The 17465-nt window shown below is 37.7% G+C and overlaps 1 protein-coding gene across 1 annotated transcript in view; it reads left to right on the top strand.

Annotated features, from left to right (window-relative positions):
• LOC129485881 (putative uncharacterized protein LINC02906) overlaps positions 1–9740 on the top strand; it is a 32029-nt gene extending 22289 nt beyond the window's left edge. The window contains exons 2-3 of the mRNA XM_055284886.1: positions 9022–9092; positions 9342–9740. Of these exons, the coding sequence (XP_055140861.1) occupies positions 9022–9092; positions 9342–9542 (272 nt within the window). The 3' untranslated portion in view covers positions 9543–9740. The remainder of the gene's footprint in view (positions 1–9021; positions 9093–9341) is intronic.
• Positions 9741–17465: the final 7725 nt, after the last annotated feature.

The raw sequence follows: 17465 nt of genomic DNA, 5'->3' as shown, positions 1-17465 counted from the left end.
CTTTGAAGAACATATTTCCATTTTATATGACATTTTTATAAATGAAAGAGTTTGAAAGTTAGTGGAGTATGGTGAGCACAGGCACTATCATCTCTGTTAACTTATGTCTTCAGCTTCTTTTTTAAAAAATTAAGTTAATTTATTAAAATATTTTTATTGATGAACAATAATTGTGCATATTTATGGCAGATGTGATATTTTGATACATGCATATAATATATAGTGATCAAATGAGGATATTTAGGATATCCACCATTTCAATTATTTATTATTTCTTTGTGTTGAGATACTTAAATCTTTTCTTCTAGTTATTTTGAGATACACAAAAAATGTTTGCTAACTACAGTCATGCTACTGTGCTATTGAACACCAGAACTTGCTCCTTCTATCTAACTCTGTGTTTGTGCCCATTTACCAACCTTTCTTCATCCCCCTCCCCACCATCCCCAAGCCTCTACTCTCTACCTTTAGATCTACTTTAAGCTTCCACATATGAATGAGAACATGTGATATTTGTCTTTCTATACCTGGCTTATTTCACTTACCATAATGACCTCTAATTCCATCTAAGTTGCTGTAGATGGTAGGATTTTTTTATGGCTAAATAGTATTCCCTTGTGTATATCTATCTCGTTTTCTTTATCCATGCATCCATTGGCAGACCTTTAGGTTGATTCCATATCTTGGCTATTGTGAATGGTGCTGCAGTAAACACGGAGGTGCAGGTATTCCTTTGATATACTGATTTCCTTTCCTTTGGGTAAATACCCAGTAGTGGGATTGCCAGATTGTATGATAGTTCCCTTTTTAGTTTTTTGAGAAACCACCATATTATTTTTTATAATGCCCGTACTAATTTACATTCCTACCCCAAAATCATTCCCTTTTCTCTGCATCCTTGCCAGCAGTTGCTATTTCTTGTCTTTTTGATAATAGCCATTCTAACTGGGGTGAGATGATATCTCGTTGTGGTTTTGATTTGCATTTCCCTGATGATTAGTGATGCTGAGTATTTTTTCAAATACCTGCCGGCCATTTGTCTGTCTTCTTTTGAGAAATCTCTATTCATGTCCCCACTTTTTATTTGTTTGTTTGTGTTGGATTATATGTTTTTTTGGCTGTTGAATTATTTAAGTTCCTTGTGTATTCTGGGTATTAGCCCCTTGTCATCTTCAGTTTCTTTTTAGGTAAAATACCAGTAATATTGAAACAGATTTTACATGCAAAAGAATAAGTGAGGAAAAATTCCTACTTATCATTTCATGCCAATTGTAAATGAATTAGTTAATAAAATATGAAGAAAATAATTATTACTCATAGTTAACACTAATTCAACATGCCTCTTTTTTTTTCTTGCTTACTTTTTTGTTCCTTTCCCCCATTCATTCACAAGTCCTGAATATTTTCCCTTTGAAATAACTTTTGTAGAATTTCTCTTATGAATTTGGCTGCAAAATTCACCATCTCTTCTTTAAACTCCTAGAAATCATGCAGAAACAATAACTGGAATTTTTTAAGGAAAGGAATCCATTTCTATGAATCTAGAAGCAGATCTAATCCTCAGACATCAATATGCATATAAGGGCTTCCAAAAGCAACTAGAAGGGAAGGAACCCATGTTAGTGTGGACAGCAGTGAAGAGAAGACATGTGCAAAGTGGAGATAGACCCTGTGCATGAGATCTCAGAACACACATTTAGAAACATACTGTCAGAGAATGAGGATCCTTGCCACCCCAAAATTAATATTATAATTTATATTTGCAAGAATGAGTATAGAACTAGGGTGAGCAAGGCAGCCTGGGTGACAGAGCAAGACTCTGTCTCAGAAAAAAAAAAAGAGAGAAAGAAAGAGGAAGGAGGGGTGGAAGGAGTGGAGGGAGCATGCTGGATAGGAGGTGCTCAGTATGTATTCAGTATTCAGCAGTTGCAGGAAATGAGGGCAGCTGTCAGGTTTCAAAGCTGTGAGAACTTCAGGAGGGTCCTGACTACTGCTGTGTGATTCTCCTAGAAGAGCTGTTTTGTGGGTGGCCCTTTCAGATTCCATGAGTTCCAAAGCAAGCGCTTCTAGCAATGCTGAGAAATGTCAAGGCTGCAAACCACCCAGCTTATTACATTAACTAAAGTATTTCTCATTCACTTGGGTCCATAATGCAGCATTTACAATTGCATTTTGTTGTTGTTGTGAATAGAACACCCAGCAAAATCAGCAGAAGGAAAAACATTTGTAGTTAATCTCTTGCAAGTGTTTAACTGCAAGGTTAAGGAGAGGCATAGTGTGGGCTTTGGAGTCATGAAGATCTAGGTTAGACAGGGTGGGGATTATCATTTAATCATGATGCTAAATTTCTGCCTGATCTGCCTTTAATACCTGGCTCCTGGCTCTTGATTTATCTGGTACCTGGTCTAGTTTAATTCATTTGGCTTCCATCTGTATTGCCTGCTCTGAACAACATGCTGGGTTTCTCAGACTCTAGATTTTTCATCCACTTCAAAGTATTGACTGTTCGGTTACAAACTCATCTTTTGTATCCAAACCTAAAAGGAGAATAACTAATTATAAAATAGGATTGTGGAAGCTTTAAAGAGTTCAGCCTTCTTGACTTATCTGTATGTCATAGGTTGGCATCATACCATGTACCATATTGTATAGTGTGTTTAGGTTTAGGTCAAACAATGTCCTTTCAAAAAAAATCGGTGCAGACAATATACACCTTCAATTACACAAGTAGCCTCTTTAGACCAAGATTTTAAAGGGGGGTCTCTGACCTTAAATTGTTTATTTAATTTCATTTTAAGAGAGAAAGAAAAGATCCCAGGTAAATTTAAGGGTAACATAAAATGTAGAGGGATGAAATTGTATATTCCACTTCCAATGTTAAAGATTCAGGAAGGCATCACCAAAAAAAGTTGAACTATATTCTGCTCTTGATTTGAGAATTAAGAATTTCCAGAAGTTCATAGTGAGACAACTCCCACCCCCACTGTCCTAAGGATTGTGAGAGTAAACAAAGACCAGGCATTAATCTGTTAACTGGAGTGAGGCTGTGCCTGATTGCATATCTGGTACCAAGAACATGATAGTAATCAAGGTGGCAGAGAGATGGGTACCCAGGTCCAGCAGGGTCTGTTCTGTACTCCCAGGGGAATGCTGGGTCATTTAGGTGCTTGGGAGAGAAACCCCTTCTCACTCCTTCCCACCTCATCACGCTGATTTTTGAATATCTCCAAAACCTTCCTTGTCAGCCGCTGTGGAGGTGGCAAACTCCATGGGAGAATTCTTCTTTTCAATTTGGGTAGATGTAGCCAATGAAGTACCTACTTAATAGTGAGTGAGAAAGAAGAAACAATCGTTTTCTGCCGCCCTCTTGGGTTCCACGCTCAGGCTTTCCAAAATGCCTCATCATCCTTCTTAACAATGTGGCACAGACTACATTTTACTACACTCCTCACTAGCTGTAATGTGTGAAACAGATTTTTCAGTTTAATTACCTTTTATTTTAAAAAATAAGAATGGAATTTACATATGATAGATAGAAAAACCACATAGCAACGGGAGTGTAGAAAAACAAGCAGGTGTTAATAAATTTCCAAGAAACATTAATCTGTTTCTGCAAATACATCCTGCTGTTCATTTAAATGGAATGATACTCTATAAATTTACCACTTGAGTCACTCTCTGAGCTATCAAAATGTAATATATAACACCTTCAATGATCAAAGTGAAAGTAAGTTTAGAAATCCAATTTGTTTTTTTCACCATTTAAGCTCTTTATTTAACTTTTGCATTCCAGCCCTCATTTTAATCAAGCTTCAATTTTATTTACTCACATTCCATGTTGTAATGCAATTATAGGTATGCTTCAAAAGTTGTCCTGAAATGTTGCGATTGCCAAAAATAAAATTTCATTCTAAGACAAATATATACAAATAAGAAAAAATATCCTTTGTCACATTTGAAGATTTAGAATAACTTATAATTGTGCGATTCAAAATTGGAAAACATTGATGGAATCAGAGGTAACCTCAAAGGAACTGGGAATACAGCTGTAGTTTTTTGGATTAAAAATGAGAAAGAAGTAATGGATCTGTGTGGCGTAAGTAGGCTTCCCCTGGTTATCATAACACATGGCCAATAGATGAATCCTGAGGTCAATAATAAGGAAACTACAGATGGAATTCATCATTTAAAGGGATTGGCAAAAACCCCAAAGGAACTAAAGCTCCCCGAAATCATATGTTATTGGCTCGGGGACATGGATGAGGGAATGGGCCAGGATGAGGTGGGGCTATAGTAAAAGGGAGAAACTCACTTTTCATTCCAAATCTTTTTGCCTTATTTGATGTTTCACCACATGCCCGTATTACTTTAATAAAATACCAGAATAAATAAGAACAAAATAATCAATTGCTTTGAAGTATTTGATGTCCACATAATTAAAATTATTTTGACGTTTTTATTTTAATGAATAAGATAATTGGGATTTTCATGGTCATTATCATCATCTATGGACTGTGCTACTCAAATATAGTCCTTAAAAATAAGTTATTTTTATTCTTTGTTTGTTCGCTTTTGAGATAGGGTCTCATCTGTCACCTAGGCTGGAGTATAGTGGTGCTATAACTACAGTCTCAACCTCCCCAGTTTAAGTGATCTTCCTACCTCAGCCTCCCAAGTAGCTGGGACCACAGGAGCATATCACCACACCCAGCTAATTTATTATTATTATTATTATTATTATTTTGTAGAGACAGGGTCTCCCTATGTTTCCCAGGCTGACCTTGAACTCCCGGGCTCAAGCAGTCCTCCCACCTTGACCACCCAAAGCGTTGGGCTTATAGCCATTAGCCACTGTACCCAGCCTTATTTCTGTTCTAAAAGGAAAGAATGGACACTGTCTCTCAGTATAGAAGGAGAAGCTCTTTTTATTATAAGGAAAGCAGAGAGAAATGGTTTATATGGTGGCAGAAATGCCAAGTCTGCTTAAAGGGTTCTGGTCTAAAATTAGGGACATGATAAATTACTAATAAAAATACAAAGGCAGGTAATAAGCTCAACTGAGAGGTTTATCAGGCAGCCCTGAGTGAAAATCAGTTTCAAGGAATAACAAGCAAGTAATGAAGGTTTAGCCAGGAAGTAGCAAAAGCTGTTATTCCAGAAAGCTGAGATCAGGAAGCAGGTATTAGATAAAGTTTCAGGACAATGGAACCTCTGATGCGACAAGAAGTCACTCAGGTAAGTCAGTTCTTTTCTTATACATCGTTTTATTGTGTTATATTTCGAAAGCATTTTCAGAGATCTGACATCTCCAGTTCTCTGCCTTTCTTACCCAGTTTGATTATGCTGCCTAATTCACTATCCACATGACTGTCCACTCTGCTTAGTGTGTGAGGACCTGACCCAAGGGCATCTGTGCGTTCCTGTCCCCAGGCATTTTCATTTTCATGACTCTATTTGCAAATGGATCTATTGTTCACCTGGGAGAGAAGAGAGTGGCAATCTTGAGATGCTCAAAAGTCTCCGTGGCTCCTAATTCAGTTCTAATGCTTGGTGTTTGATGCAGTTTCCAAGGAGAGCTGTGACACAAGGGCATTAATCTACCTCATGACAGCATGGGGTTTTAATGCGTTTTCTGCATCCACAGAAAGAGCCTCCTATGGAGGTGGTGAAGGGAGTTATGGAGAAATCAATATCTTCATTTCACTGGGGCACTGACAATTTGTAGCAATGATACGAGGGATCACTGCACAGGGAGAGCTTGTTGGACAGAATCTAATGTACAGTACATATACTTCTGAAAATTGACACAAAGACTTGCTACAAGAGTGAAAAAGAAAAACAACAAAAACAAGTGAGTGGGCTACGTGGAGCCATTATCTTTCTAGAAATATGTAGCTAGCATGTTGTAACACCATGATTTCGGAGCAATGAAGGGTTCATTATAATTCTGTTCCTGGGAAGAAAAATTAATTCCATAAAGCATGTAAAGGAATCAATTGAAAATATGCTGGTCATACACTGAAATCCCCAAATCAAAACTAAGATGACCAATAGGCTAATAAAGGCACAGAACAACCTAGAAAACCATACCTTAAAGTGCCCAGGATCAAGCATAAGGCCATTCAGCCTTTTCAGTGAGGTTGGCCAAGGAAAGTGAGACTACATTCAGAGGTATTCTGGGATGGGGCATGAGTTAGAGTGTTTAACTAGACTGGCCTCTTTAATCCTTTGTGAACTACAGATATTAAATTTGATGTTAAAACTAGTATTACTTGAAAATAATATTTAATAGCCAACTATTGACTGCTTTTTTTCTTTTTTTCTGGGTAGTATTGCTTAGTTTACTCTGATTTCTGTGATATTCCAGAATTCTATGTACACTGCTGTAATTAGCAGATATATATAAGACTATATCCTTATCTATCTGATACATTCCAAATAAATAATTAAGAAAGATATATAGATGCACACTTTTAAAGATGAGTATTTATTGTTTTGGCATCTTCATAGCTTCCATTTGGTCTAAATACATATGTGAAAAAGTTTTTTTGTACCTTAAATTGATATACAATCTTGTTACCCATAGGCATTATTTATCTTATTTTATATACTCATAAAAATAAAATGGGAATGGTTAACTTTTCAGTACTTTCCATGAATTTTATTGTTTCTTTTTTTTCTTCTGACAATCAATGTCAAGTAATTTTTAAAATCAGGTCCTTAGATTTGGGTGCTTTTAAGATTCTGTTTTCCTGAGTCATGAAAAAAGATCTTTTTACTGTGTTGCTCAGATATGGTGGCTATTTCTAAAGTAGGGTAGAGACAGGATGCATACAAGATGCAGATATTCAAGAAAATACAGTCTGCTGCAAAATTTCCCAAATGCGTGTTCTGTGGAAAACTAGTCTCAAAAGAGTTCCATCATCAAATAAGTTTGGAAGATGCTGCATCTTATCTCCCTTCTTGGAGATTTATAGCACACTTCAGAATATTTAAAGCTTTGGTAAATTCTGCAGAAAAGGAACTGGTTTAACAAATCCCAGCATTTCTTAAACTTCCTTGACAATGAAACTTGTCTTTAAAAATTTATAAAATATCCATTAACAACCTGCCTAATTGTGGAAAAATTAGAGTCTTACATCCTTTGCAAAATGATCTGCTATGCATAGGCAGAATACCCTGCACATAGACTGTTGAACTTAAATATATATGATTATTTCTCTGTAATACCCATGGTAGACTAGGGTAGAAGCTACAATATGAATCCCTCTATCACTCACCTGCCTTAATAGCTTCATCCATTTTCATTATCTTCTCCATTATTTCAAAAAATTGCTCTGAAAAATAACCAACTAAATGGTCATTTGGCTTGTCAAATTAAGTGCTATATGAATGTAATAATAATAGCGACCATTAATTGGGCAACCACTGTATGTCAAGCAATGAAGCACTAAGTCAGACACTTAGCATAAACTTCCCCTGTTTCACCAGCAGAGGAGAAATTGCTATGTTCATTTAAAAGGTGAGAAAACAGTCTTGGAGAAGTCATACATCTTGCCCAAATTCACTTGCTACTACAGGATCAAGGCGTCATTGCATAACAATCTTTCTTTTGTCTCCCAAGACCCTGCACTTTTCACTATATCATGCTGTCTCTCTAAATAACATGAATTCATCTAGTCCCAGCAAGATAATAAAATATGAAGTGATAAGAATAATGATGCCAATAATGGTAATTAATAACAATCAGAATGGTATTAAAACTCTACATATTGTCATTGTGTAAAATTTATGGAGGTGTGGTGTTTTAATATTATAGAGCCCACTCTCTTTTCTCCCACCCCCACATCCAATTAATCACTAGCTCTGGTTAATTTTTTTTTCTTTAATATCTCTGCAATCCATCTACTGTCACCATATTTTGTTCAAGTCACCATCTTATCTGTTCTGGATCTTTAATACAACCAACACCTAACTGGTATCCTTGCCTTCCTTCAAGTTATTTTATGCACTGCAGCCACAGTGATCTTTCTAAAATACAAGTCTGAGTACTCACCATTGTTTTAAAACCTCCAAGACTTCCCAATGACAATAGGCTACAGACTAAACTTAGAGGCTTTTAGGATCCCACATTGACGTAGTTTGCATATGTGTCCCCTCTAACTTTCATGTCAAATTGTAATCCCCAGTGATGGAAGTGGGGTCTGGTAGGAGGTGATTGGATCATGGCAGTGGTTTAGCACCATGAATGGTTTAGCACCATGCCCTTGGTGCTGTCTTTGTGATAGTGAGTTCTCATGACATTTGGTCATTTAAAAGTGTGTGGCACCTCCCCTCTGCTCTTGCTCCTACTCTGACCATGTAATGTGCTTATTCCTGCTTCACCTTCCACCATGAGTAAAAGCTCTCTGAGACCTCTCCAGAAGCTGAGGAGATGCTGGCACCATGCTTCCTGTACAGCCTGCAGACCAAGAGCCAATCAAACCTCTTTCTTTATTCATTTATTTATGGTATAAGGAAGGAAGGAATAGGGTTTTCTTAATGCCAATGTTTTATTTTCCCTACAACAGCCATAATGATCATTTAAAACTGTTATGCTATCTGCCGAAAAACTTTTGGTGTTTTTTCATTGCACTTACGGTAAGATTTAACTTTCTTTCTGTAGACTACAAAACTCTCCATGACCTAGTTTCTCTCTACCTTTCTGACCTTACCTCTTGCTACTCTCCTAAGACTCTAGTCTTCTTTTTCCTCAAAGACACCAAGCTATTTCCTCTTCAAAGTCTTTATACTCATTCTTTCCTGGGCCTGAAGTTTTCCACTTGCCTCTCTTTGCAAAAATGATACGTTTTACATAAATTGGAGTTATAGATGGTCAATTCTTCAAAAGAGGCCCATCTAAGTTTCCCCTTTACCTCACTAGATACTAACATCCCCAATACCCTGATATATTTTCTTCCTATCAGAAATCATTCTCTTTATTTGCTCATGTGTTTGTTTTCCCTCCCCTCTCTTAACTAGAAGTGAGCCCAATGAGGGGAGAAACCTTGACTCTCCAGTTGACCACTGTGTCTCTCGACACAAGGCATATGGTAAGCACTAAACAAGAATCATTCTCTGGGTGAATAAATACATGAAAGGGCGACGAATGAATGAAAGAAAAGTAGTGCATGGGAGAGACAGAGAGGTGCCAGGGATGTCCAGGATCGTGTTTCCTGTCTATATGTTCTCTTTTACTTTATTGGAAATGCTATTAAGAGAGAGGTCAGAATTAAAAGAGGAAATTTACACTTGACACACCTGGTGAGACTGGGCTCAAGCAGAGCTGCATCACGGCACAGGTGAAATGGTGTGATGAGAGGCATGGAAGGCCATTACCTCATACACAGGAATCTCAGCATGGCTCTGCAACTTCAAAGAAGGCAGTTCTGGAAACAGCAGACACAGCTCCTTTGGAAAGAATATCTGCTACCCGAGGATGGTCTCTGCCTATGGAGGCAACAATGAGTGTCTTCAGAGCCCATCAGTGGCAGTGGAATTAATGAAGAAAGCAATGGCAGGAAAAGTTGAATAAAGCAGACTCTTCATGGTAAATCTTGTTGGTAAATTGCCTGTGACCACATGTGGGACAATCACTGGAGGAACCCCAGTTACATTTGGTCAGAGTGTGGGGAGGGGAACCTTCTCAGGAAAGAAAATAGAGGTCCTGTTTTAGGAAAAAAAAAAAGATCAGAAACCTGTTTTCAAGTTTTATTCATACTCTGACAAAATCGGAAACTACTGTTCCCATAGAACAGGAAGAAGAGTGCTGAATTTCGAATCAGAAAACCTGAGGTTTGGTAGTAGCTCCTTCGTAGTCCAGCTGTGTCTCTAAGTCTTTGTACTTTCTGTTTCCTCATCTGAAATATAAGAATAATGATATCTACGTCTACTGAAGGGTGTTGTGAGGATCAAATGAGATAAAATTTGAAAATACATATGCATCTTTGTAAAATATAAATTGCCATACATTACTAGTTATTTATGACTGTAACATTTGGAATAGTCTGCTTAGCTTATAAAGATGCCTTTTGACTCTTCAATGCTTCTCTTATTTACATGCCTGGCAACCTCAGGAGCCATATTTTTTCTGGATCCTACCCCCTTGACCAAAGTTATTGGATTAGAAGTCCAATAACTTTGTTTGACCTAGCTCATACAATCAAACTCTTTTTCCAGGCATTTTCAAATTGGGATGAAAAGAGGAGTCCAGTCTAAGTTGGTTTGTTGAATGACAAAGCCTAAACCCAGAAGCTATAGGATGTCATCATAAATCCACATGTTGCTGGAAGGCAAAGAAAGACAGTCAAAAGAGAAAGAATGAGTAAGCAGATTTTCAAAGAAGATGCTCAGATTCAGACATAGGATGTCTTTGTGTCTTAATTAGCAATATCCCTTTCTTTCTAAAGTTAAATAAACTTGATTCCTCTTCTTTTGCAATGAAAGAGTCCTAATCCATTATTATGGATGCATACACACATACACACATACATACATGGAGATGGCTAGCTCTGTTACTGAGTGATAGTGCTGGTTAAAGAAAAGAGGTTCATTGCAACCTTAAACACATGGAGCTTATTTTACAAGTATGTGGTGCATGTGCTTTGTTGAACGGTGGATATTAACATCTGTATGATAATTTAAAGTTTGTCAGAAGAAACATAATATGAAGTAAGGTGATAACTATAATAACACCAATAATAGTAATGCAGTATTTCATAAAAGTCAGAAAGGTTTAAAAACTCCACACATGGTCCATGTGAAATGTTCAGCAGTGGACTATTATAACATGGGACATCATGGCTGGCTGGCTTGGCTGTTAGTCATATGATCTAGACAGTACTTTCATATGATAATAGCAAGAGCCATTGCACTTCTGTCTGCACTCCTCTTACTTTTCTTATTTAAATGAATTCCATCTGTTTGGAAAGATTTTTTTTCTTTCAGAAGCTCACAGTATCCATATTACTAATCAGACAAAAGAAATCTTCCAGTAAAAGAAAACAATAACGTTCACTCCCTTTATTTTGTCCAGCCATCTTTGGGAAGGCTTGCAAATGTCCATACTGATCTTTGACTACTATGAAAACCTTCAAGCAGATTGCTGTTTTCATATTTCAAAAATCCATGTGTTAATGAATTTCTAGGAACACATGTTACCAATGCTATATATAATTCCCATCTTGTTCCACATAATCCTACTGCACAATTAATGACCATGAACTGAAGCTTGCTCTCTTGGAATGCCTATTACTTTAGTAACAATAATTTAAAAATCAATAATATTTTCTAAAACAAAGTAATACATACATATTAAAACTCCAAATATGGACACATTTTCTGGCACAGTCTGAAAATCGGAGAGAATACCTGGAATCGAGGCTACATTGAAGGATCTGAGACCTATGCTGACAGCATCTATGTAAGATTGATCTTTATGATTCTTAGGGTCAGTATCAATGTGCCTGTATATTATACATATGTGTATATGAATATAGACAGACTCTCTTAGACCATTTGAGCCTGTATAACAAAATGCCTTAGGCTGGGTAATTAAAAACAATAGAAATTCCTTGCTCACAGTTCTGGAGGCTAAAAAGTCTAAGATCAAGTCTCCTGTAGATTTATTGTGTGGTGAGGGCTCACTCACTGATTTGTAAATGGTGTCTTCTTCCTGCATCCTCACACGGTGGAAAGGCAAAAGGAGCCAATATAAACATTCAGACCACAGCACAGACCTTTTATAAGGGTCCTACAAAGTGTACAATTCAGTTGTTCCCAAATTGTTTTTTGGTAATACTTATCATTACCTTCAAGATCCTATTTTTACTAAGACCTTCTTTGATCAAAAATGTTTGCACACCTGAGTAGGCTGAGGGTAGCTTGCTGATGCCTGAATTAAGAAATCAAATATGCATTACAACCTCACTAATGTGTATGAAGGTGAGTATAAATGTTAAAAAGTTATGAATGATGTAACTTTATATAATAAAAGTATGTTATTAAGTGAGCATTCTTTTCAAGTTTGCTTTAATGAATGATTAATTCTGCTGTTAATAGGCCACATTCATTGTCACACATAAATATGTTAATATACTTTAAAACTTCCACTCTGAAAGTAGAGGTTTCTACAGAAATGGTTATATTCATTTTTAAAATGATACCCCTGGTTATATTATGCAAAGGCAAGTGGCCCAGTCCAGGCCAAAAAAAAAAAAAAAAAAAACCACAGAAAATCTTGAGTCTGGTATTATCCATAATACTCTGGCACTGGTTCTATTATTTTACATAACATGTTTTATTTTTCAGTTTGTATGTCCTTTTCTCCCAGTAGAATAAAAACCTCTTGAAGTTAGACATGTATCTTATCCTTTTGATCACTTGGGTGTAGCAGAGTGACTGGCATGTCCTATCTGCGATGATAATCGTTTGTTGGTTGAATGAATGAATGAATGAATGAATCTATGTGTTTGGCTTTCACTGACAATTTTTGTGGATTTCCTTGGTGAAGTAAAGAATTATTTACACAATAAAGGGCTCAGAAAGTTAAGATTCTGGCAGACAATGAAGCCAGATAATGAATCTTTTGAAATGACTTTCAACATAAATTCTTTAATATTTCCCCTTAATTGTTTTTCTATCAAGGCATGTTTATTGGCCTAGAAAATATAAAAGCCAGTCCCATGAAGAATGCTAAGGGAACTTCGTCAGAAACTTTGAAGTAAGAGAAATTTTGGAAGTTGAAGGAAGACCTCATGGCCATTCAGTGCTCTTGGAATTTTCTCTACGAAGAGCCCTTACAGCTTTCTCAAATCACGTTTTCTCTTGAGGTTTAATGACAGTAGTATTTTATTGGGCAACAATATTGCAAAAGTTTATTCTTAAGTGAGCCTATACAAGAAGCCTTATGTTGCCTCTTTTTGTCATTCAAGGGGTCAGGGATCACAGTGCAATTTATAAACTTTGTTTTCGGCAGTTGTTGCTTTTGCAAGAATGGGTTCAATTTTCCTCCAAAAATACCTACGTTTTAAAAAACCTTTAATGGTAACCATTAGTAGTTTCCTATAACAACTTTGAACAACCACTTTTTTTAAGGTTTTTTTTTTTTTTTTCCTTTTGTATTCTAAGTATCTGGAATTAGAAAAGATTGGTTCAGTGTGAAGGAAACACAAATCTAGCCATTGTTTAATTCCAAAGCACCTGTATCCACCACTAGTTGTGCCTACAGAGTGATAATTTTCCATCAGATCTGATGACTTGGCGTCACCACCAGCACAAATAGAAATCAGTTGGAGAAAATGACTATCTATGTGCTGAATCTGCTCACTGAAATCTCCTTCCACATGCAGCATCCCTTTGCTCATGGACCTGATAACATCCCAGATGTTGCATTATTGCCAATCTCTGTCCCTGTAACTAAGAGAAGTTTCCAGATCTTTACCTTGAAATTTCAGGTTTTCATTTGACATTTGGAAAAAGTGATCAGTGTGTTCAGGGTGAAGTTGGATTCTCCAGGTCATTTTATATGTTCACAGAAACAGCCTCTGGGTTTCAGCTGGCATCGCTCCACAAGATGACCCAGGTGTCGTTATTGTAGGTTCCTTGGGGATTTTGCCTTTGCAGCTCTCCAAGAGCACTTATCTGTTAGCAGTGAATAAGATAGCAGATCTCCTCAATTCCTCCCTGCCCTTTTAAGGCAGCTAATGGGATCAGAGCTGCTCTGTGTTTTTATCTACCCTTCTAAGGTATCACCTGAGATAAGACATCAGGGTTTTCCCCAAAGCAAACCAAAAGGAAACACAAAGAAACCCTCAAGGATGAGAAGCCAAGTTGGGACAGGATAACTTGTGCCTGTAGCTTGCCTGTTAATGAACCAGAGCCGAGATCCAATCACATGTCATGAAAAAGAGTAGGAAGCAAATAAATTCTAGTCGTTTCAAATTAGCTCACTCAACAGGACAGGAGCAAGTTAATTCTTAAGAATTAAATTCAGTCAATTGGCACTCAAACAAGGAGAGGCAGAAACAAATGGTGTAGGCTTTGTAAGGCTGTTAACCTGACCCAAGCTCATAAGAGTGAATTAAATTTTTCAATCTTCCCTCAATTCTTCAGTAGTGTGTAGATACACATTTTTCAAATGGAAGTTTAGTGTCTTACTCTATGACCAGTCTCAGGTTCACTACCACTTACTTGGATCATTTACTTAAACATTTTGTGCCTCAGTTCTCTTATCTGTAAAATGGGGGTACTAATAGTAGCAATCTTTATGAGTGTTAACAGTAATGGCACATTTAAAGCATTTACTAAGTACTTGATTGACATGAGCTATCGTTATTATTTCTGCATATTCGCACTTGAGACACCAATAGATAGGAATTTTAACACATTTCGTCATTCTTTGGAGAGCCTGGTCTTCAATCAGGGATGGGAGTTCTTCCATGCTCAGAACACAGCAATAAATTTTCATGGGTTAATGTCAGCATCTACCTATGTAATGTTTATTTTCTTTATTACATTAAAACTAGATGATTATTAGTATTTCATAATTTTTTTCTTTTTCTTTTATATAATCAATACTGGTATTTTACCCTCTTAATAAAGAAAAAAAATGTTGATCCTCACATTTCTGCACTTTGGTAATTCCCCTGAGTGCCGTGCCCCTGATTTCCCTTCTGCAAAGTGCCATCTGTGTGCAGGGGATCTTTTGTCGGCTCCTTCTGTGATTCACTGTGACTCTTTATTATTGCAACCAGGATGGCCTTTTTTTCTCTCTCTCTCCTAATAAGGAACAGAACCAACATGACTGGGATCACTTTGAATGCTGGCATTTCTTCCGAATATAGTTCTAACTAGATTGTATTTTTATGCTGTGGGTGGAAATGCCAGGTAAGAAGAAACAGATGAAGACAGATGAAAGGGTGAGATGGAATGGGGAGGTCAGTTATTTGGATTTCCTTAGGTGGGATATTTGTTGCGGAAATGGCAACCAGCTCTTCTAAAAAATACATTTGGAGTTCAGTACCATTAACAATAGATCAAGAAACAAGGCAAGTAGCTATGTGGTGTTAATCTCACCCCTCACAAATAATGGCACCAGTGACATTTGACCATGTGACAGATGAGTGAGTGGAGAGCCCTGGGACTGTGATAGTGACAGTTTTCTTTTTCTATCCTTGTAAATTATTCAGCATTGTAACAGCACTGGGAAAACACAAACCTGAGAAAGGGTAGGAGAGAAAGGGAATTCTATTGCAAATGAGAATGGCTGCTGACAAGTCCATTAAAAAACAACCACCCAACATTCAAGCTGTGTCTGCTGCCTTCAAAATGTCCTTCAAAGGTTCGGTTCACTAACCTCTTTTAGACATGTAAGAAGGTGGCAGAGAAGAGAGGAGAGCCCCTGTTAAAAGCATCCTACATTGGTCTCTCTTTCTGAGCGTGTCAGTGTCATTATCAAAGATCGGATGGTACTTCTCATAAGCTCATGTGAGTGACTAAAGCCCACTGTACCGGCCACCATTTCCATCCCAGTAATTACGTTCTGCTGACTCGAATGATCCCTGTTGTTCTGGTTAGATGTGACTACCTTCCATCCCCTTCCCTCTTCTGTGTTAGGACTGCTACCCCAGTAGAGGTTGTGTTTCAGAATGGTTATGAAATTTCACAGACAAGTTATAAAAATGCCATGGCTCACTTAAAAAAATTGGAATATACTATTGGTTTCTGATGAGCTTTATTATTATTATTTTTCTCTACTTGGAAGGGAGACAGGGCAGTCTTTCCCTCTAAATACTCTCAGCCGAAATGGGAACCCAGTGAGATCTCTTGAAATGAGGTTGTGAACAAGGATTCTGACGGGTGAGCCAAACCAGTTTGCACTGCCCCAACCTTCTCTCCCACTAACATCTGCTGTGCAGCTGGAAGCCTGAGAAACTGATGTTTTTACATTGATTGTCCAGCAAGGGGGGCTAGAAACTACAATTCCATTTCTGTTGGAGGCGATTCCCCTCTGGTATATCCTGCTAGAGAAAAATCATTGGTAACATCTTGTATTTCTATAATAGATTTTACGTGACATTTTCAAAATATTTTACATTAATGTATGAAGCTTCCCTTGGTAAGGTATAATAAGTGAACGCTTCATCTCCATTTTCTGGAAGGGTAAAATTATACAACAGCAGGCTTAGTGAGGAATAAATCTGCTGCAGTGTCATGTATGGCCCCCAGATGTTCTTTCCTCTGCCCCTCCTCCCCAGTGCTCTGACATTTCTTGCCCACTGTTTTCTCTTTACAACAATGGTATGATTTTCAAAGCATGTCCTTTATCAGCCCTTTCCTGCCAGGAAATAACACTAGACGGTAGTGGGAACATCACAGAATGTTGCATGGTTTCACTTACGCAGTCGTGGTGATTAAATGGTAGCATTTTCACCCTTCCTGAGTGACCCACATCTAATTTTAGGCTACTGTGACTTTCCTGAGTCCCACTACAGCTGAGCATCACTAGGCTGGTACAGCATAGGTCTGAAATGTCAATCTCCTGAGGTCTCAATCTTTTACATTCTATTTTGCAATACCTACCTCCCATTCACTCTCCACTCACTCACATATCCCCACGCACCCCAGTTTTGCCCCGAACAAATGAAAGATCTTTCAATTAGGTCTAATTTAAAACTTTGTTTATTTATTTATTTATTTTGAGATGGAGTCTTGCTCTGTCACCCAAGCTGGAGTGCAGTGGTGCAATCTCTGCTCACTGCAACCTGTGCCACCCAGGTTCAAGTGATTCTCCTGCCTCAGCCTCCCAAGTAGCTGGGATTACAGGTGCGCGCCACCAGGCCCAGCTAATTTTTGTATTTTTAGTAGAGACAGTGTTTCATCATCTTGGCCAGGCCGGTCTTGAACTCCTGACCCTGTGATCCACCCATCTCGGCCTCCCAAAGTGCTGGGATTACAGGCGTGAGCCACCGCGGCCAGCCCAAAACTTTATTATTTTTGTTATTATTAATGGTTAAGCAGTAGGATACTAAAATCCCTTTTCTGATAAGCTAGGCCTGCCCAAAGCAAGCTGTTAGACCAAATAACCAGGAGATAGAAACAATGAACCCCGGAACCTTAATCTAAATGTCTGTGACCACTATTTTAGCCCTTTAAGGGAGGTATTTTCTTGAGGTTTAAGTAGGAATATATCTTTGCCCCAGATAATTTCCACAAAATGTTAATCCCATGATATTTATCCCCTGATTCTGGATTTCTTTTAGGATCCTATATGGTTAGCATTTGCCAAGCTCACTCCTTAGAGAGTCTGGAAGACAGGTCATGTTCACAGAGGAACAGTATCTGCTTTTTGTAGCATACCAGGCAAGACTTTGGAACGTCCATAGCAAGTGAGGGTCTAGTCGATGCTTGTCAGAAATTGGAAGCTT

The sequence above is a fragment of the Symphalangus syndactylus genome, chromosome 7 (assembly GCF_028878055.3).
Source record: "Symphalangus syndactylus isolate Jambi chromosome 7, NHGRI_mSymSyn1-v2.1_pri, whole genome shotgun sequence".
Classification (NCBI taxonomy): Eukaryota; Metazoa; Chordata; class Mammalia; order Primates; family Hylobatidae; genus Symphalangus; species Symphalangus syndactylus.
The sequence above is the reverse complement of the archived record's forward strand: the minus strand, read 5'-3'. Positions and strand labels throughout refer to the sequence as shown.